This window comes from Limulus polyphemus, unplaced genomic scaffold, assembly GCF_000517525.1.
Source record: "Limulus polyphemus unplaced genomic scaffold, Limulus_polyphemus-2.1.2 Scaffold211, whole genome shotgun sequence".
NCBI lineage: Eukaryota > Metazoa > Arthropoda > Merostomata > Xiphosura > Limulidae > Limulus > Limulus polyphemus.
In genome coordinates this window covers 255,911-279,755 of record NW_013665821.1, presented here as the reverse complement: position 1 = coordinate 279,755, position 23,845 = coordinate 255,911, and the positions used below count along the sequence as shown (strand labels likewise).

The following is a 23,845-nucleotide window of genomic DNA, read 5'->3' as shown; positions in this document are numbered from 1 at the left end:
GCTAAATAACTTAGTAATGCATTTTTTTACTACACTTTCAAGACTTTTCCCACCACTTGCATAAGATTAATAGGCCTGTATTTACTGAGACAATTTTAACACCTTCATTGAAAAAAGGAGTAACATTAGCCAACTTCCTCTGGCATTTGCCCACTATTCAAGGACTTACAAAAAATAGTAGGAAGTAGGAAATTAATCTCCTTTAAAACCCTTGGAGAAATATTATCTGGCTCAGAGAAGTTGTCATATTTTGTACTTACCAATTTTTTTTATAATAAGTTCAGAATTAATATGATCATCTTGTTCAATCTTGTTTCCATCTAACAACTGTTCGGGATGAGGAATATCGCTTAAATCTTCATTATTAGAAATTCAAAAAGTAGAATTTAATAGTTCAGCCATCCCATAATTATCAGATATAAGTTTGTTTTTTTATCATCTCTCAATGGCCCTAATTCCATCCTGTCATTTTGTTTACCATTAATGTATTTAAAGAAATTATTTCTATTAATTTCTACATACTCTGCCAAAATTTGTTTTTCATACGCTCTTTTAGTTTTCTTAATTTACTGTTTGACCAGTTCTCTTGATATGTAATCCTACAAATCAATTTAAATTTTGAATTTTTTATGTTTTTTTTTAATTTTATCCTTTGTTTCATATGTGAGCCAATCTGGTGTTTTACTTGAAACCACCCTTTTTTTCTCTAAGAAACATAACTATCTTGAAAACATTTTAAAAAAATCATTTAAATTTTTTTTTCCACATATGATCAGTGTCTCCAATTCAGATGCCCTACTTGCAACAGATAATTCTTGTCACATCTCTTCAATTTTTTTAACATTTGTAACCAACATATATTTCCTGATCTCTGTATACAGTAAAATACCAAACCTAATAGAACAATGATCACTCTCCGTGGAAGCTGTCCATGACCTGATACAGGATGAGATCGAGTCCTTCATGCCGCCCGGGGGTATCTCTCCAGGAGCTGCTGATTTGAATTTTCATTCTGAAACGGGATATTCTAGGAAGAATTTAGACTCCCTGTTTCCTGCTTCTTTCACTAGAACTTCCTCTCCTGAGGACTCATCTGATCAGTCACCTCTGCCCCTTTTTTCTGCAGTTAGTTACATACGTTTGTGAATTTTTGGAGATGAAACCAGTTCCATTTGGGTTTACCCTACTTGTTTTCTGATTGTTATCAAGGGGATTACTTAGTTTTCCTCCTTCTCCTGATGTTGCTGTGCATGCAGGGAGATTTGCGACACAATTATGTGAGGGTGTCGCTATGCCCCCCCCCCCCTCATTTATCTGAACAACATGCCCTGGTATATCATCATCATGATGATGTATATTTAGATACTCAAAGGTTGGATCTGTTGTTGGATCTATGGGGTGCCAGAAACGAACCTGTTATCTCTCGTAACAGGTTGCAATTACTACTGTTTTAAGATACTTCTCTTCCCTTCAACTTTTGTCTGAAGCATATCACTGATCACCTGAACAATTTGACAATGAACTGAGCATTTACTGGTCAATATTTTGACACATTTGTCCTCTTTAGGACTTGCCTTGGTGTCGTGGTTCATCTGTTGCTGGAACTTGTTGAGTCATGATGCATTTGGAGTGTGTTTACTTACCTTTTCCTGCCCCTCGAGATTTATGGGAAGCTCCTTTTCTTCAGCCTTATTTATTTGCTGGAATTCCAAAATCTTTAGAAGCCAGAATTGGTACAGTACATTTGCAGTCTTCTTTATCGTCTTTGTCTGCTCGATCCTATTCTACTTCTACTTGTACTTCTGCATGTTCATCCCCCTCGTGTTTCAAGGCCCCTTCTTCCACTCCTCATTCCATTGGTTCTCTTAATCATTTCAGTCTTTCTTCTTGGGAGATATTTTGCAGGCCGGTAGGTGGACTTCTCCCGACGTGTTCATATCTTGTTACCTTCATGATCTGGCAGTTTCCTCTTCGAAGGCACTCCGTCTGCCCCCTGTGACTATGTTAATTACCTCTACTAGATTTTAACAGGGTAGCAAGTAATGTATTATCTTACTTACAGTTATTGTTCCTTTCTCTTCTAGGGTCTCTATTGATTTTTTTTTTAGAACCCACTCGGTGGCGAGTGTTGCACAGTTGGGTATGCTTGTATTTAAATTCCGCACTAGCAACCTTTATATTGGTTGCTGCTTGCAATGGACTATGTCGAGATGAGGTGTTCCATAAGACCATCTGGATGCAATTCTGGATGGTGATATTATATTGCAATATTTCTAGTGGACCGCTACTCGTGGACTATCATGAGTAAAGCGAAAGGGGATTTTGCCAGTCCTTGTTGATCTTAGAGCTGAATCAATCGAGATCAGTTTGCTTTTAAAAATTAGGGAACATAGTTCACCTGTTCCTCAGGACTCCCCAATGCTTATGTTCTCCCCTTACTTCTACTACTTCATTTCCATAATTAAGTCCTGGCAGTCTTCCTGAAAAGTTATGGCCTTTTATCTAAATCCCTTTATAGATCTATACTTATTAGTCAGCTCCTTTGACTTGCCCTTTCCTACATCATTAGCCCCTATATGTACAACAGAGATTGCATCACTGCTAGTACCCTTTACTTTTTCACTTGTTCTGTCAGTTGTGTCCTCCATTTCTGCCCCCTGGATAGTATAATTTAATTATTTTCTCCCTGTTTACCCTACAGACTATACTATTCACATGCTATACCAAAGAATCACTTGTAATTATAACAGTTTTTTTTCTATTCCCATCTTTCTCTGTCCCTTTTGTTTTCCATCCCTCCAATAGTTCCTCATCTACGCAAACTAAAGGCCAAAATCTGTTACTTAATATAACTACTTTTCAAATTAAATCCACTATTTCTAACTTTCTGAAAGTCATTATTAACTACTCTATCTATTGCATGTAAAATGTTAAGTTCCTGTTGAAATCCTGCTGCCATTTTCCATAGTTACATTTCACTTTATCTTATGCCGCTAATTTATATAGGATAGTCTCCAATTTCTCCTCCATCCTCCAAACTTTACAAACACATTGCGCATCTTCATTACTAGCTTACTTAAAAGTGCATGCCAGTTTCCAAATAAAACCTACTTCTTGCAACCATCACATCCTACAAACTGTGATACTTGACACACTACTCTTAACTATTGTAGTCAGGGAAACAAGTAACCTGTAGACAACACTGTTGCATTTAAGGTTTTAAAAAAATAAATATATTACACTATTTTATCTTTACTAGTTTTAGATATCTTTTTTAATAGTACACTGTATTTAATTTATTTTTACAATTTACCAATAAGCTGAATTGCAAGTAAAATCAAGGCACTCTTGCTAAGTCTAATATAATATTAGTAATACTTATACCACCAAGCCCTAATTTAAAAGTTTTTAACCCTACTAATAATATTTAGGAGTCTTATTAAATCAACTTATTATTAACACAAAACTACTACAAATAAGATATTAATCAGATCCTTAAACTAATGAGATATTCCAAAAACTTGAAGCGTTAGCTTATAAACATCTTCATTCTCCCATATTCCATCATTATCGAATAAAACATTGGTTACTCCAAGTTTACATTTGATATGATATTCAAGCTACTTTCTGTGAATTTTATGTATGATGTTTTGTCTTTTACTTACCATAGTGAACCTATGTTTATGAAAGATTTTAAGATTATGTCGCATTGGTGCTAAATTAATGAGGGAAGGAATCCTCTAAATAAATATAAACACCACACATGTAATATACAGTACACCACTAAGAAACCTAGTCTTGTTTTTTCAATTTTCCGTTTTCCAGGGTTACTGTTGAGGGGTGGAATTTCCCCAAAATTGGTGAAACTCAGTTAATGAGTGGTGAATTGATTGATAATTTGGTTTCTTGCATATCTTTAGCATCTTAAGCTATAGTGAATGAAATATAACTAAAAACCCATTACGTACAATATACAAAATATTTAAATAGCAAGTTGCTTGTCTAGTATTTTGTTATATTTATGTCTTTGCACAGAAACATACTGTTTTTCTTTCTTCTTTTTTTTCCAAACACCTTTCAGTCAACTGTAATTCCTTTATTTTTCTGCGGATTGACTTGATACTTGGTAGGGTTGTACTTTGGTGAAGTATGCCCTGGCACCTTTTAAATTTTTTATTATTTAGGCTGTTTTAAGGATTTTATGGAGTGACAGGTCAAACAACCCAAAAATGTATATTTTGGGCTCTTGTGCAGTTGTATTTACAGCAATCAAGATGAAAATTGGCACAAATATAAATTTTCATGTGCCCAATACACTGACATGCAAAAAAGTTGGATTTGCCCAATTTTAGCATTTTAGAGGGGGAGAGTAGAGCTGACAAAAAAAGCAAAAATTTGGGGGTTTTGGTCAATTATTTGACCATATTTGGACCAATTTACATGGGATTTGGTACAAAGATACTTTTCTGCATGTCCCACACATTGACAAACAAAAATGGTGAACTTGCCCATTTTTAGTAACTATAGCATAATTTTAGTTTTTTTTTGACAATTACTCTGCTGTATTTTGGCCCATTTACATGGGATTTGGTAAAAACAATGTTCTTCACAAGTTCTATACATAAAAAATTTAGGATATGCCCCTTTTTGGTCATTTTAGGGTGGTATATAGGTTAATTAAACCCATAATTTTAAGGGTTTTGGTCAATTACTTAGCCTTGTTTTAATCAATTTACATGGAATTTGGTACAAAGATACACTTAGCAGGTCCCAAACAAATAAATATAGATAATTTTTGAACTTCTGTCTTTTGCTTACTTTTTCAGTGAGGAAAGTGCAAATTGAGATTTTTGTGAACTATTCATCTGTATGTCAACCAACTTGCATGTGATTCTAAGCAATGATATAGACAGTTTTAGATTTTTTTCACGGTGATGATCTCTTTAATTTATTTCATATTTATATCACTATTCTAAACCTATCATCACCAATAACCATAGTGAATCCACAAATAAGTGTTTTAATGTTTCACCATTATATCATGGAACTAAACACAGAAATGTTATCTTAATTTATTTTGAAACAAAATTGGTAAATATGTGGATATTTCACAGATGGTGTCAAGTATGTGGCTATGTACTAGTATATGTGTTTATGATATATTTTGAAATGTTTTTGCACTCAAGAATGCATTAGTTTTATGCTGTTTTAGGCAGTAGGCTTATTGTGTGTTAGTTCTAATTAATAAAATTTCTTAGAACAAAACTAAAAAAATCAACCTGGTAATGAGTATAACTGAATATAGGTACTTTTTGTACATTCCTACTTATAAGTCTTAGAATGCATTGTTTAATCAGTTGGGTACTTTTGCTAGTAATATTATTTTTGGTCATAATCCCAGTAATAGCTAGCTTAGAAAATTTATGTTATACCTAAAAACATATATTAAGTTAACGATGCAAAACAGTTTTCTGTGATAAATAATAATAATAAAAAGAACTAAAAAATTAATAAAATTAGATATATTAAACAGCCTACAATAAAATTGCAGTAAAGAAATAATATACCTAGGATACTCACAAACATTAGCTGTTTGGCTTCAACTACTGTCGTAGAATCAATTTACTTTTAAAAACATAGCAGCAGTATAACTGCCTAAATTTTCCCTAACCACATCATGAGACCAATGAAAACCCATTTAACAACTCCATTATTGTAACGTTAGGGAGTTTAGCATCCAAGACAAATTACTATGACATATGTTAGATGAACAATGAATACTGGGAAACTAGCTTATTCTAGGGTTAATGTTTATTTACAGGTGAAAAATGATAGAAAGCAAACTGGCCATTCTACGTAAGTGAAAATGACTTGATATACGTACAGGAAACATTACAGCTTATTTTAGGTATTTACTAATGAGTAGATAGACGTATAAATAACAAAATTAAACTTGCATGAGCCATTACTTAATGCAAGTGGAAATTCCTGTTTACACATTCACTTGCTAGTTATACTTCCAAAATATATATTTTGGAACTAGCAATTTAATTTGGCAAGTAATTTTTTTTTTTATACTTGGTGATTAAGTTACAGGGCTACATTTTTAATATTTCTTTAAGCAAAAAAGTGTTCAAGTTTTCACCATTGAGCAGCTATTATTTGACACACTGTTATTGGATAGAAAGAAATTGTGATGCTGTATGCTTGAGTTATTAAACTGTATCTCATAACTTTTTTGTTTTAGGGCAGCCGAGCAGAACAAGAGAAACTTTTGAAACTCAGTAGTACTCTATACATTGGAAACTTGTCATTCTATACTACTGAGGAACAGATTTATGAACTTTTTTCTAGATGCGGTGATGTCAAGAGAGTTGTCATGGGGCTTGATAGATTCAAAAAAAACCCCATGTGGTTTTTTGTTTTGTTGAGTATCCAAAATGTTGTTATATAAAAATATTTGTAACTGAGAAAACTAAGTCCACCTTTTAAAGTTTAAATTACAAAACTAGATATTAATTATTAGCAAATTCAGACTAGCAAGAAGAGTTTTAGCAAATATGATCATGACCTGAATTGCATTTGATGAACATTTGATGACACAAGAGCTGTCGCACTGATTGGAGGTCATCATAGTTCTATGGCACATTGTGAACATGTTTCAGTTAAGCCAGTAAAACTGTGTTTGGTTGAAAGAAAAACAATACAATTCAGTCAGTACAAATTAACTTTTTATCCAATTTTGTAAAGAAAGAATTGTAGTATCATTCTGCTATCAGTCCCCATGGGCTGTTTATAGCCCTCATGGATTTTTCAAACTATGTAAAAGACTGATCTTGATTATAGAAGTTAAAGATAGGCTGTGGTGAAACTGTTAGGTCAAACTTTTGAAATGGTTGATTGGATAATTAATGTAATGTTAGAGTATTATGTTTAACTACCTTTATAATGATTTTGTGAAATAAAATATTTTTTTTAATTTTATACGGAGGACATTTCTTTTACTTAAAACAAATTACAGGTGGTTCATTTGCCAAGTAGCAAATGTCCAAATTAATTTTCACAAAAATTTGTGGCAAAACATTTTTTTAGACAAAAAATATGTTTTAATCGCAATATGTGTCAATGGCAACCTTCAGAAGAGTTTCCCTCAGTGGGACAATGGTACGTTTACAGACTTACAATGCTAAAGTCAGGGGTTTGATTCCTGCAGTGAACACAGCAGATAGCCTAATGTGGCTTTGCTCTAAAACAGTCAGTCAGAAGAGTTTATTATATCAAACCAGGGTAATTCAAAAATTACTTTTAAAAAATAAGGTGAATGAAAATAGGAAGTTTAATACTATATTAAAAGAATTCAGTGGTTGAAAATGTTATGAAGCCAGCAAACCCATTTTTTTGGCTTTCTTATATGAGGGTAGGGGCATACTAAACAATCGAATGTAATCTATTAATGAAACCATCAATTTATGAATTACCAAGTGCCACTAATTACCCAGCTCTAGTCTGATGCCAAATTTTGAATTCGGACTACCATGACTTCCATACCTAGTGCAATTCTTTATTTTCAATGTGCAAGTTAGTCATTTAGTGAAAAAAGTTGGTCTGGTATAACTTGAGTTTGGGTATTCCTACTAACCAGGGGCTAGTATGTCACATTTTTCACCTCTGTAGTAACAATAAAATATTAATTCAATATGTTGTAAATTATAACTAGGATGTAATATTAAATTCAAATCCTTTTGATTCACTTGCAGTTTGGTGCTAAACATATGAAATGCCAAAGTACAAATTTCCTTTCAACTCCAATACACTGTAAATTGCTCATACAACTACTTTATTGAACCAACCAACTTTAGTGAGTTTGAACTTCAGGTATAATTGCTTTCAGCATGATTTTGCAATCGTGTTGTTCTGCTCTGAGCATCTAACAGAATGCTTTTTAAAATAATTTTATAGCTTAGTTAAAAAGCCAATTAAATTTAAGTAGTTTTGAGTCATTCTGTCCTAGTGCCTGATATATTTTTGGGTTCTAAAGTGTGAATATGAAAGGAACATTAATGATTTTGTGGAGAACCAAAATAGTATGAAAAACTATTGCTAAAAACTAAGAAAGTATGCTCTCGATTACAGATTACTGAAATAAGCTTCAACTCTAATGTAAGACCAAATTTTCTTGTTGTTCATGTATATCTTTTATCCATTGCTTTATGCTCGTTTACTCTGGCTGTCAGGCCTCTGTCAGTTTCATCTATATAAATTCTGATGCAACCACCATGCTGCTGTCTGTTGGTTGTTTCCATTTCTTAACCTTCACCATCTCTCCTCTTCATATTTCTGTTTTGGTTACCACCTCTGTTATTGTGTGCCTCATTAGTCTGTTGATGGGACTTGCATCCTTGTCATTGGGGACCAATATGAACTTCGTTTCTCTCATCCTGTCTGCTGTTGCTGCTCCTTTCAGTGATGTTCCACATCTTCTCCTTTATAAGCATGTCTGTAGAATATTGCAGCTTCCTGAAAGTTTCCATTATATGTTCATTTTCTTGATCTCAAAATTCTGGGCTGAATTTCCATAATGCCTTCATTAAGAAACTCAATGCCACACCTGTCTTCACTTTGTTGTTATATGCTGAGAAGTGTTTGTTTTCTATACATGGAGAACCTTGGTCCCTCGTCACTTCTCCAAATCAAAGTGTCAAGGAATGGTATCTTCCCATCTTGCTCTTCTTCTATCATGGACTTACGTGTTCTAGTATCCCATTCAGTCTCGCTAATGTTGGCTGCACATCTTGTCTTGTTGGTATTATAGCTAGAATGTCAACCACATCGTGTATCTGCCCATGATGTCTTTGTAATGTTCTTTTACTAAAGTCTCCACTACTAGAGAAGCTAAGATAGCACGGACAGTATGTTGGTGGTATTCTTGTCCCATGATAATCTCCACTTCCCAAGGGAAGATTACACCAAACTCATATCGTTGTGTGTAAGGTTCTCCCCGTTTGAGTTCATGGACAGGAATACCACCAGTATAACAAGCTGATTGAATAAATAACTATGAACCCTTTAAACAAAGAAAAATGATTACATAATTAACTTTTTTACTTGACTTTAAGAATACCCTTTAATACAGAACCAATCCATAAAAATAAACCATTTTCTCACTGATGTAAGCTCACACACACACATAAAAATGAAAAAATTTACACAAATGCAAAATATACTTGGTACAAAAGAATTGTAAAAAAAATACTCTTCATCATTATCACAGGCCAATAATAATTTGACACACTACTGATTAAGAGGTGTTAATCACAAAACAAAAAATCAAAATCTCAATATAAAATGCAGCAGTAAATCCTTCATCAGTGAAATAGAAAGTTATAGATACAAGTACAAAACTGCAATTTAAAAAATAAATAACTTAGAATGGGGGTGGCAGATTTACATGAGAAAATTACTCTTTAAGAAAAATAGACAATTAATAAGCACTTCATAAATAGATAAATGCATATGTAAAGATCTTCTGAGCCTTTTAAACATTGGATTTTGTCTTCTGTATGACATCTTGTCATTCTGCTGTTTATTCATCAATGGTTTGAGGTGCTGTTGGGTATTTCATCAGTTGGTCTCAATGAAGGAAGATCTCATGTCCCAAGAGAAGTTTGGCTAGTGTGTAACCTACAGATACATGAATTTAAGTTTTAATGGCTAGAGAAAATTAAGATAAAGGATTATCCCAAGTTCGATGATTTTTTTCAATATAAGTAGATATCATTCTACCAATATTTCTATTTACTTTTTCAATAATGGTAGACTGAGGATGATATGGAGTTGTAAAGATATGTTTAATTTCAATGGCTTTACAAGTTTCACCCATCAAATGTGGACCATTATCAGAAACAAGAGTCTTAGGAATACCATATCTACACAAGTATTTATTAATTAATTTTTTAACAATCACATTCGTGGTTAATTGTGTGAGAGGACATAATTCAACCCATTTACTGAAATAGTCTGTCGCAATCAACAAATAACTATTTCCTGTCCTAGTCTTAGAATAAAGTCTCATGATGCCTACTCCCATTATCTCACCAGGTTCCATTCATTTAGTGCTTTGCATAAATCCAGGTGGCTGTTTCTGATCAAATTTAGTGACTTGGCAAACAGTGCATGATAACACATAATTTTAATGTCCTTTCTCATACCATGCCAATAACCACATTTCGATATTTTGTGCACTGTTTTTTGGAGACCTAGATGACCAGCCATAGAATTTTCATGCAATTTGATAAACAGTCTCAATGTTTTGGGAATAACTGGTCTAAATTCCCCATTGCTAGCAAACCTTGTGTAATAAAGAATATTATCATTCAAGACATAGTGTTTAGATTTACTTAGTCTCTGCAATTATTGTAGAATCATCTGGTAATAATCCAGTTTTTAAGTAAGAGTATATTAATCATCTTTAGTTTGTTCAGTAGCCAGTTGTTCTATAGTGTTAACATTGACAAAGGCAAAAAGTTAAGGTGATAGCTAACTAATGTCCAAATCTGAAGTTTCTTCTGGGAAGGGGCTGTGTGGGTTAGTCTATATATGACATCAGGGAACTGGTTCTTTTCCTTTTGTATGCAGTATTTCAAATGTTAAGTCTTGTAATTTTAGTGACCAATGCATCAGTCTACCATTTAATTTCAGAGCTGTCTAAACATTTCAAGGCAACGTGGTCGGTTATAACTACCTGATATTTGTCCTTTGTAACTAATATAAAGGTTAAGCACTTGTAGCAAAGTTTTCAATGAACTGATTGTACCAGGCACACATACCCAAGAATGTTCTTAAATCTTCGCAGTTGCTTGGCGCTGGGAAGCCTGTAACAGCTTTTACTTTGTCATCATTTGTGCATATTCCTTTAAAAGAAAGTTTAAATCCTAAATATGATACTTCTGACTGGGAAAATGTGCTTTTAGAAACTTTTACAGCAATATTAGTTGTACGTAGGTTGTAGAAAGCCAGATCAAGGTCTGTCAAGTGTTGTTCAAATGTGGGCGAAAACACTATAATACCATCAATATAAGCCTTGGAACATTCAGTTGCTCCTGCTAAAGCCTTATCCATAAATCTTTGGAAGGTGGGAGGTGCATTTTTAAGACCAAAAGGCATCACTTTAACTTGATAAAATCCATTAACCATTATGAAAGCAGTTTTATGTCGATCTTTCATCTTAATAGGTATTCGCTAATATCCACTGGATAAGTGTAATGTACCAATACAGGTTGCCCCTGACAAAGCATTAAAAATATCACTTATATGAGGCAGTGGATAGCAGTCAGATTTTGAGACTTGCTTTAACTTCCTGTAGTCCACACAGAACCTAAACTCATCAGTCTTCTTCTTGACAATAACTACTGGAGAAGACCAAGAAGAAGTCTTCAGAGGGTTCAATTAATCTATCAAGAAGCAATTCATCCACTTAATCATGTAGCACTTGTAATATAGTTAGATAATAATGATAAAGTTTACTAAACACTTGCTTTTATGTCTTCAGACAAATTTGTGAGCCCAGGTTTATTGTTAAAAATATCAGCATATTTTAACATAATTTGCTTTAATTGTTCACAGTCCTTTCTCTTTAAATGGGAACATTATACCTCTTCAATCAGTATATTTTCAGTCTCAAAGTCATGCCTCACAGATGACACCTTTAATTCAAGAAAATTTGTGAAGAGATTAAGGGTTACTTTGTTTTGCTGAATGAAGTCTAATCCAATAAGACAAGGTACAGCCAAATCTTTAATTACAAAACAAAACTGGTCCACAAAGCTATTTGTTACTAATAATTTTGTTTCGAAATATCTTTACACTTGACAGTTTGTCATTCCATCAGCAAGACACGTTATCCTTACTCCAAGTTTAGTTGAAGTGTTTTATCATTTCTCTCAGCTTGTTGCCAAAAAAATGTATTCAGTACTAAATAATCCAACCCAGTATCTGTACGACCTACTATTTTCATACCATTAATGTTTAGTAAAGTAACGACCGAGTGAGCGTTTAAGCTGATTTTTTAAAGTTAAGCTTTGTTTACCAGTATAGGGAAGACACGAGTATATAGTAAGTTTGGGTACAGTTGGTATCTTAATTGGATTTGTGAGTTTCTGTGTTAGGAAGGTGTTGGTAATGTTTTCGATTAAGTGTTGTGGGTAGCAGTTACGTTTCAGGATATCATTTTAGAACGAAATTTCAGAGTGTAGATTAAGATACGTGGAGCACAGGTTGTAAGCTCTGTTTAGTAAGCATGTAACAAGGTTTCGTTTATACGTAAACAGGATAAAACTATCAAAGTGTGTAAAGAGACCAGTGAACGTCTTTTTTCGGTAAATTGACGTGGAAAATCCATTAGCATTACGATTAATGAGCATGTCTAAAAAAACGAAATTATTATTATTCTCAACCTCACATGTAAATTTAATGGCACGATGTGGTGAGTTAAGGTATTCAAAAAATTTTGAGCATTGATCACTATAATTAAAAATAATAAAAGTTTCAACTACATACCTTCTGTACAGAAGAGGCATAAAGTCAACTGGGCAGGTGCCAAGTTCCCTAGTTTTTGAATGTAGATCATTCTCTGATAATCTAGATATTACCACAAAAAAGACAAAGTCTGATTAATATCCATCGCTGCTCTATATCTTGTAGCAAGCCCAGCAATAACAGAATCCATGATTGTATAAAATGTGTTTCGTTTGAATTTTGTCTCTTCTATAGTTTAATTTTTTTTCACAATCAGGCAAGAGGTCATTTTTATTTTCCTCATGAAAAAGTTGGGATCTGTTTTCCTTTTGCAGGCTGTTGTGGCAGAAGATTCTTATTATTTGCAACCAATTTACCTTAATTAAGAATTGAGTTCCAATTTTCATGCAGTGTTTTTAAATGAGTCAACATACTTTCAATGTTGCTCACTTCAATATCAATGATTGAATTGCGGTCCTGCAGTATTTGATTGCAGTTAAATCATAATAGTTATAGGATATATTTGACTTATTGATTGTTATTATTCAATGTTCTTATGTGCATTTCTAAATGAATGAAAAAATATTTAGTGTACGAGAAGCATGATTGTAAAAGTTTAAAGCTTAACTTTCATGAGGACTCACACTGAACGCGTGCAACACCGTGCTGCAAGTCTTTCCTCTAAAATAATGTGGCATACAATGATATATGCTAAGCACAGATTACTACGAATTCATTCTGGGACTCACCTGAAAAGTAGTGGGCTTGAAGACGGTAACCTGTTCACTGATATTCTACAGTTCTGTCTACATGCTCCATTAGAACTAAACTGTAATGACTGAGGTGCTCAATTATTCCCAAACAAATACCTTTATCAGGCGCACCAATCATTTGTGATGATCCATGAAAAGCTAATCCTCTCTTTCCAAGAAAAAGACAACATCTATAATCCTCTTTAGAATATCCTTCCATTTGGCTGCTCTTGAAAGAATGTTCTTCTCAAGCTGCAAATCAAGATAGGAGTTCGCTCCAAAACCCCTCTCAAGCTCACGCCACTGAATATAGCATTTCATACGATGAACACTTCTATGGTGCTACGGCAGCCTGTCATAAAGTTTATTACAGCATGTTGTTAGCAGCCAGCCTTATGCAGTTATAATTGTAGAGTGCGATGCAACTGGAGCCTTGGTGAGAAGTCGACATGAAGAAACAGTACAAAGCTTGCCAAATATTACTCCAAACTATCCAGTCACATTTACTGTATTCAACATTTTGCAGCTAAGACTGTAGAAGTGAACTTGGGAAAAGAAAATCTTTAGTGCGTTGTAGAAGATCAGCTCTAACAACTAGCTGAAGGGTTTCAGCTGATACACTCACATCAGTTAACGTATCAACATCAAAGCCACTGAGGTGTTGTAGCATTTCAAGGAATTTTTTGAAAGTGTTCCTCTAGTAGTGATCACATTTGGCTGTAAATAGTAACTTTGATTTTTTGTAACCGGTTATGCTGTGAGATTGTCATTGTCATTCATATTAGTATCATTTGACATTTCAGTATGCTCAGTCGACTTACTCAAAGTAACAGCACTTGCTTCATGATAATTACTGACATCAGACCATGAATGAAAAGCTTGCTAATCTTCACTTTTCTTTTCAAAACCAACAACAAAATGTTTGCCTCCCTCTACTTTCAGCATATTCTTTCTGCTGTTTCAATATCCTCTTTTGTGTGCTAAATTTATGCTTATATTATTGAGATACTCCTGAACTGGAAAGGGATTTTAAGCTGAAAAGATATTCATATAATTCACCCACATATTAATAAACAATGATTTTCTCTAAGGAAACTTTGGTTTATCACACTGTGTGCAAATGCTGCAGCTTTGTAAGCCAAGTCTTTCACATTTACGTTTCTCAAGAAAAGCAGCAGTACTAACAAAGATAATTTCATCATCCTATAAAGTCTGTTTACTGGATAAATTTTTCTGCACACACTGTGCAATGTTTCTGCTGACAAGTTAGACATCTCCAAAGGAAGGAGTTTTATTTCTCCATTAGGGTAGTAGCTCTGTGTAGCATATTGCCATCTAGGGCCACACAGGCTGCAACTTCATGGGAGTTTAACAACATAGTTGATTGACATTTGAGATATCAGGAACAAATTTTTTAATTAGTTTTCTGTTTGTTGAAGATGGTTAGTAGTTCGGCCATCCTGATGACCCAAAAGGCCCAATTATGTACTTTATACTCTCAAGGTTTTCATGCTTCAGTCCTTATGCCCCGTGTCAATTACTGTATGGAAATGTAAAAAACATAGTATGAATTTTCATTTTTATGCTACATCAGTACGAGTTACACTGCCCCAAGATTCAGACTTTAGATTTGCTTTTATTATTATTTTTTTCACATTCTGATCTAGAGCCTAAAGCTTAATACTGATATACTGTACAAAGATTTTCAAAACATTTGAAACCAAAACACTTCTGTAGCTGCTTTCAGCCTTGTAATTTGTATAACTGACATACTAATAAAAGATAAACAATTATGACTTGTTTTCAAGTACGATTCTAAAAGCACATTGTTAGTATTATATGGTACATTAATCACAAATTACTCTTATACTATATATTGTATACACATATGCTTTTACAAATTACAGCCTTTTCTGTTTTCAACTACAGCTGCACAGTTACAATCACAACAAAACTGAAGTATATTATTTATTCAAAATAAAAATCACATTTTAATTTTAAATCTTTCTCATTTGTGTATCACTTACAGTTATACAAGGTCGAGAACAATTCCAGAAGTATCTCAGTGCCAGAGGAACTGAAAAACATCGTGCAGCATAACACCAGTTTGTTTTTTTGTTTTTTAATTTTGCACAAAGCTACACGAGGGCTATCTGCACTAGCCGTCCCTAATTTAGCAGTGTAAGACTAGAGGGAAGGCAGCTAGTCATCACCACCCACCGCCAACTCTTTTACTAACGAATAATGGGATTGACAGTCACATTATGACGCCCCCACGGCTGAAAAGGCGAGCATATTTGGTGTGACAGGGATTCGAACCCGCGACCCTCAGATTGCGAGTCGAGTGCCTTAACCACCTGGCCATGGTGGGCCTCAACGCCAGTAATTTTGAGTAAACCGTAAACGGATAGTAAACTTAGTCTGGTACACTCGTACTGCTAACATCGACAGATTAAAATTCAAGCTCTTTAAATAAATGAAATATAAAAAAATTATTAAAGTGTCATACAAGTCTTTATTTTAGGCTACATAATAGCCCCTTTCACTCATGAATTAAGCTAGTAGTAGTACCTTCCAAAACTCTATAACCATTTATACTTGACATTATATTGGTTTAGCTTAGGTTAAAATTAGGCTAGGGCCTACCTTAAAATGTTGATCTCTGTAAGAACTAAGTTCAGCAGTCATGTCCACAGACAACCAACTTAAAATTAGATAAAACGTCAGTCTTATAAAAGAAAACAAGTGTAACCACACTATAACTTATTTCAAAATGATAAAAGTCCCTCAGAAACAGCACGCGTAAACCAATTTAGTGTCAAAACAAAGCTCCTTTACCACACTTAAATCTTTTCAGAAAATGTGACGACAAGATAACGTCGATGAAGGTAGCGACAATACATTGTTGGTAATGCGCGTGCGTGTCCTTTATATCTCCTATTTTCTTTTATAATAAGTATATAATCTTATTTTTGGTGCCAAATATTCCCATACAGCTTTGAATTTTTCTACAAGGAAGTGTTACAGTTGTGCTTCAGTTATAAATGTTGATGTTTAGCTGAATATATTCTCAAAATGTGATTACTGAATGAAACAGGTTGTGTCTTGTTGAGGCTTGGAATTTAGACAGAGAAACATTTATACATGGATTTCGTTAAACTTATGAAGTTAAAGTTGAACTTTTTTATTATATTCTTTTTCATTCATTTACTCATATTTTCAGGTTTCTGAAACTACTGTTTTGTTTAGAATTTGTTTTATTAATTTTCTAAACTATTGCTAGCAATAAAAAATGCTTTGCATATATAACAAAGTATATAATAATATATATATAACAAATATTCTATTACAATTTACAGCTTTTACACTAAGATTTGTTCTCAGAACAAGTACGACGTTTCGATCACTAGTGTGATCATTCTCAAGGACATGCCCTCCAGTGGCACAGCGGTATATGTGCCGACTTACAACGCTAGAATCCGGGTTTCGATACCCGTGGTGGGCAGAGCACAGATTATCCATTGTGTAGCTTTGTGCTTAATTACAAACAAACTCAAGGACACAAGTTTTAATGGTAAAGAATGTGCCTCTATTCTATTTGACAGTTCTCCGAATATTTAGTTGATATCTTGAAAAATCAGAATAGAAATCCATGATTAATATCATGCTGAAACGCTGAAAATTCATCCATCCCAGGCACCATTCTAGTTGTCCCCTTCTGAACCTTTTTCAACAATTCAATGCCCTTCCTAAGATAAGGAGCCCAAGACTGAACACAATATTCTTAGATGGGGATTCGAGGCACTGTCATATAGAATCGGGGCACGTCTTTACCGAAGGAATTTTCAGCGTTTCAGTATGATATCGATCATGGATTTCTATTCTGATATTTCAAGACATCAACCGGAGATTCGGGGCACTGTCAAATAGAATAGGGACACATTCTTTACTGTTAGAACTTATGTACTTGAAATGGAAACTTCGTACCTGTTCTAAAAACAAATCTTTCTTACTGTAAAATCTGTAAGTTGTAATAACATATACTTAATCAGTAAGTAAACTCAAAACGGTATCTAGTTGTTTGATAATTTCCGGTAAAATTCTTTCCGAGGAACTTCAGCGATACAAGTCCTTTCTTGATTAAAGTAGTTTATTCTTTCTCGATACAAACTTTGTAATACACAGAATTTCCATAGTCAATACGTTTTCTCGTCGCTTTACTTAACAACCTTTATAACACACGCTATAAATCACAGTGATTCACACAATTTACTTACGTTGCTTACTGTTCGCTTGACTCAATTATCTATTTCCTCAATCCCGCTGGTTTTTCTTGCCAGGCTCATATACTAAAAAAGAGGGCATCTCGATCAGACTAGAGTTGCCGGGCAAATTCATTATCCTTTCAGAAACTACAGCGTGCATGCTCCCAGCGTCACGTGACTTCCCCTGTCGGAACAATATTATATATAACAAAGTTTAGAATTTTATTGAATAGTCAATACGGTTTCACTAAGAGAAATGTTTGCCTTTCAAATCTTTTGACATTCTTTGAAAAGGTTACTGCTTATGTAGATGATGGTAAGGGCGTAGGTTTGGTATATCTGGATTTTCAGAAAGCACTTAACAAGGTACCACATGAAAGGCTTGTAAGAAATTATCTCTATAGGTGTGGAGGATAAGTTAGCTAACTGGATAGAAGAGTGGCTGGATGGAAGAAAGCAGTGGGTTGTTATAAATAGAGTTCAGTCAAACTGGATTAATGTCACAAGTGGGATGCCTCAGTCTTAGAACCCTTGCTATTTTTGATTTACATAAATGACATTGATGAAGGAATGGTGAATAAGTTATAATTATAATAAATGAAAGGTAATACATGTGGGTTATTATAATACGAATTATAAATATAATTTGGATGGGAATAACGTTAACAGTGTTACGAAAGAAAGGGATCTTGATGAAGTGGCTGATCAGTCTCTTAAGCCATCCAAGCAGCATGCTGTTTCTAGTGGTAGGGCAAATAGCATTATATGTTGTATCTTCAGAAATATTGGATAGAAGTCTAAACAGGTTATAATTTCATTGTACAGGTCACTGGCTAGGTCACATTTGAAGTATTGTGTTCAGTTTTTGCCTCCTTACCTTAGGAAGGACACTGAGTTGTTAGAAAGGATTCCGGAGAGGGCTACTAGAATGATATCTGGGATGGATAGGTTGTCATATGAGCAGAGGTTAAGATCTCTGAAATTGTTTTCTCTTGAAAAAAGAGGGAATCGGACTGAAGTGTTTAAGATAGCAAAGGAATTGATAGTGTTGATTGTGTCATTTTTTTCCCATACTTAATGGCTGGCTATGAGGGTCGTTTTTGTTTGTTTAATAGATTTAGTTTAGTTTAGAGAATGATACAACTTATATGGACCAATAGGCCTTTTGTTGTCCTTGGAAATTATGTTTGTTTGTTTGAATTTCGCGCAAAGCTACACGAGGGCTATCTGCGCTAGCTGTCCCTAATTTAGCAGTTTAAGATCAGAGGGAAGGCAGCTACTTGGGCACCCTTTTACCAACGAATAGTGAGATTGATGATTACTTATAACGCCACCACGGCTGAAAGAGTAAGCATGTTTCGTGTGACGGGGATTCGAATCCGCGACCCTCAGATTGCGAGTTGAGCACCCTAACCACTCGGCCATGCCAGGCCTCATTTTTGGAAATTGTGTTATAACAGGTCACCAGGGTTTTCAATTCTAATTTTTTTCTGACGTAAGTCTGGTAATAAACAGTAGAGCCACAGCAACAATTATAAACATCTTTAATGAAACTTTCAGAATTACACATATTCCATCTCAGAGGCGTCGCTAGGTACTTACAAGATTCGGGACTCCGGTCCATAGGCGCAGGAATTTTCAGCGTTTCAGTATGATATCAATCATGGCTTTCTATTCTGATTTTTCAAGACACCAACTAGGGAATCGGGGCACGGGATTCGTATGCCAGCGCATAGCGACATCTCTGTTCCATCTTCAACAAACGTTTACAATAATGAAAGGAACAATTTTTAGTATAATTACCGATATAAAAATATAACAAGCAGTGTTAGGAAATTATAAAACATTCTATTTAAAAAAAAAGAGAAAGAGTTATTTGAGTAAAGCAGAGGGAAGATTTTGAATTTTTGATGAGGCTTAGATTTTCATTCGTAATATGTAGACTTTCTTTTATCAACAGTCCATGGTCAACATTCGTAAGTTGAAATTGAAAAGTTTTCTAAGGAAACAGGGTGTGATGACGTTTCATTGTGAGAATATATGAAAAATATGAAGTAACTCAAAATTACCCAATTTTTATTTCTAGAATGACTGCAGATTGTAACTCAAAACAACATTTGTTTTTGCTAAATGGTTTAAGAGTTGTAACACTATCTATTTTTATACTTAATTTTATTATTTTGTTGCTCTATTGAAGTGTGTATAACTTAAACACTCGACGAGTACTCAGCCCAATCTACCATATTTAATCATATACGTCGCGAGATTGCGCACGGTCTTGTACGCAATCAGTGTGAGTCCTCGTGAAATGTAAGCTTTAAAAATTAGCAATCATGCTTCTGGTACACTAAATATTTTTTATTTCTTTAGAAATGCACCTAAGAACATAGGATAATAACAATCAATCAGTCAACAATACCCAAAACTATTATGCTTTAACTGTCTTTCTAACTGCTGCATAAGCGCCTTAAAAATCCATTAGATACTATATGTGAGCAGTTCTACAGAAATCTTCAAACTGAGTGAGCTGTCTTTTACATCATAGCAAAAACATACACGAATTTATACACCATTCACGAATTAAAACATTATCTTTCTATTGGATATCAATTAGATTTATTGGCAAATTCTGACAGAATATGTTAGAGGTGGGCGTGGCAAGTGCATCTCACTTTTTAATTGATAGCTACACAGACAAAAAGATTCAAGCCTGTGAAAAATATATTTCTCGAGGGAATATCCATAGTATAGTATTATCAATTTACGTTAGAATTTGTATTTCAAAAACATGTGGTATGTAAGCTATCAAAGACTTACTTCATATTGTTATATACGATGAGATTAAGATTTTATTTAAAAGTTTTCTTAGCAAATTAAGACATTGAAACTTATATAATATAAAAAAGTGATTTATTATATACAGTTTGATACCAAGTTTGTTCATAAAAGTGAATAATAAGGTGATCTTCCTGAAGTGAGAGGGTTAAGCATGTTCTTAGACATTATGTCGCCAATAGCATGCCAGTAGGCCGACTGTCATTTGGACAGTAGAAACTGGTTGAGCTGCACTTAAGATGGATTTCCTCTCGATTGGTAGGTTTCCCATATTACTGTTAAAACAGCCAGGATAATATGGTTTATTATATATATATATATATATAAAAACGCATGGTAAGAAAAAAATATATATACACATATTCGTACCTATGTTGTGTTATTTTTTCATTAAGCAATTTCATTATTTTTTTGCCTCAAGAAGAGTGAAAATTCTTGAATTGTAGTTATATTTATTATAACATTCACTTGCAAAATATTTATGAATAGTATTTCTATATACATAAACCTAGAATTCAGTTTGCTGTTTGAATTAACTATTTCAAACATTAAGTTTATATATATATATATATCTTCAAGACACAGACTCTTAAGAGGTAGACTACTTGCTGATTTCTGGCAATGAGACAAATGACATATGATACACATAAGAGGCAAGGTTTATTTATTGTCAAAAATTAGCAGCAAGTAAAGAGACTGAATGTTTAAGGGTCTGTACCTTGAAGTTGACAATTTGCATACATAATACATATATGTATGTACTTCTGTGTTCTAATAAAGTTTTGTTTATTTGATTACTGTAAATCACTTTGAAATTCTGCTGAGCCTGTCTAACCTTTTCAAAACTCAGATTTATGACCTTTTGTTTTACAAGATTCTAAACACTTTGTCTTTCCTAAGATAAAAAGAACAAAACTGCACAGTACTTTAGAATGAGGCCTAACTAGTGACTTGTACAGTTTCTTCAAAACTGTAATCTTTTTAGATTTATAGTTAATATACAACCTAAAATTATGTTAGCTTTACCAATTGCTATAGAACAATGACTTGAGAGATTTATCAACCAATACCCCTAGATTCTTTTCATTATCCATATAATTCAGAAGGCTGCTATCTAAATTATAAGTGTAATTTTTATTATGATAACCCATATGATATAGTGCAATCTGATATGTGTTTGTCGAACTAACCAACCTATGTGAGTGTTTGAGTGTATGTAAAATTATAGCATCCTTGTTACAGTCAGCTAGACCTAAGATTTTTGTCAATAGCCAATTTATGAATTTTTCAAATATTTATTCTAAACAGTAATATGCAGATTAAAATTGATATTCCCACAGAAATAATGCTGACATTAAGGTACAGATCTCTTATGTATTGTGATGAACAGTAAAGACCTAGTATTTTAAATTAAATTTTTATAAGACAAGTTAATGAAAATTAAAAACTGTTTTCATTAGGTAAAGTACTTAATTAAAAGAGTGTATATGTAAGTCTTATGTTACATTGGGTAGTAAGAGAAATGATGTATTTTCTTTTGCCATAATTATAAGTGTGGATTGCTTGTTAATACTCAAAAGGTTTTCAGTCATCCTGCCCAGTATCAACCTAGATAACTGATGTACGTGAAAAAAGAGGTTGTGGTTATGAATTTTTTGCTAGTTTGTTATGTAGGCCAAAATTCTGATTTTGGATTTGCTTTTGTTTGTAAAGTTTTACAATAATTTTTTTCTCTACCTGATTCAGAGCCTAAACTATAAAATGTAACCATGCTGTAGATGTTTCATCTTAACTGGCATCAAAATGCTTAAACTTTCAGAAATTGTGATAATGCTCAAGGACAAAAATAGATAAGTATCTGACTATCTGAGATTGCATGCATAAACTGACTGTAGTTTTATTTTTTGGTGATTTTCAAGTGCAAAAACTGAGTTTGCAAAAGTTATAGTTTGCCTCTTATTTTGAGTTTTTGTGAAAGTTGTATTGAATTTCATGCTGAGCTTTATATTATAAACAACTTGCATTTCAGCTGGCTCAGAAAAAAATCTTAAGTTATTTTTGCTGATTGAAAATAAGTTGTCATGTATATAGTAGCTAAATTTGTTAAGCAAAAGTTCTGTTTTTTACTCTTTATAACAGTGTTTTATTGTAATTATCACACACATTGTAAAATATAAAAAAGCAGAGTTTCTATTTAGATAAATAATTCCTGAACTATATAGAATTTACTGTAATAATTGTTTGAAATTTACTTAAAATATTGCCAGTTGAGTGGAAGTTACTTGCATTGAACTAGTAGGTGACGATGCTATACCTTAAATTAGTGTACACATTTTGTACTGTACCAGTGAATCTGGTTAAGGTATGTTTCCATCACCAACATTTTATGTATTTTGGGAAACAGATTTAGCAAAATAAACTACACTTTTGCTTTAGTATGAAATTATTGTTATTAACTGCTGTAGCTATGGAATTGTAGTCTCTCATCCTAAATAAAACTTGTAAGATTGTATTTTATTGAAAACAGATGGGTATAAAAATATTAGTATATATAAAACCTTAGTATAAGGTTTAACACTGATGTAAAAAGTTAAGTGCTTTAATGGTTTTGAAACATTTTTGTAGACATCAATTTTCACTGTAACATCTATATATTAGTGTTTATAACTAAATGATCTAGGTTTGGTGTATTTATTACAATAATGATATTAAATGGATATTATATTCGTGTTTGAACAGATAATTTGTTGTAAGGTTCCTGTAAATTATTTTTATGTGATTAGAAAGATGTAAATCATAATCATAGGGTTGGCTTCCATAGTATGAATGTGTTAGAAAAAGTACTGGAAGTGTTTCAGTTTTTGTAAACAGTCATATGATTGTGATATACACAATAGTATGAATGTGTAACTGATAAATTGGTGATCAAACGAGTACTGTGTAGCTGTGCTATTGAAAGAAGAATATAAGGATTTATGATGGTGTTTTCTTTTATCTCAATTTTCAAACAGGTTGTAAGTTAATAATACTTTTAAAAGATATATCTATGATTAAAACATTTGGAAGAGAATGTTTTCCAGTTGTTGTTTTGTCAATATGTATATTATTTTATTAGATAGTGATACATTTTGTAGTCCTTTATGTTTGACAAGCGCCATCACGTTGATGCTCAAAAGTGCTCGGAAAATTAGTTTTGCAAGGGCTTGTTAGAGCTTCTTTTATTCTTACCAAGAAATAAATACTTTTGAATTCAGATCTTGTTATTATTTGTCATGTCATTAGCCACACAATTAGCTGTTGTTTATATGCACAGATAAGCTCATAGATAACTTTGTGTGTCCCTGTTGGCTACTATGATTGATACTTTAATCTTAATTGGCCTAGATTAGTGATGTTACATGTGCAGTAATATGACATTTTTGAACTGTTGTTATATAAAAATATTTGTAACTGAGAAACTAAGTCCACGTTTTAAAGTTT

At 33.3% G+C, this 23,845-nt stretch overlaps 1 protein-coding gene across 1 annotated transcript in view; it reads left to right on the top strand.

Moving 5' to 3' along the window:
• Positions 1-963: 963 nt before the first annotated feature.
• The window catches only part of LOC106478436 (nuclear cap-binding protein subunit 2-like), a 32,152-nt gene continuing 9,270 nt past the window's right edge, over positions 964-23,845 (top strand). The window contains exons 1-2 of the mRNA XM_013938978.2: positions 964-1,125; positions 6,248-6,426. Coding sequence (XP_013794432.1) covers positions 964-1,125; positions 6,248-6,426 — 341 coding nt within the window. The remainder of the gene's footprint in view (positions 1,126-6,247; positions 6,427-23,845) is intronic.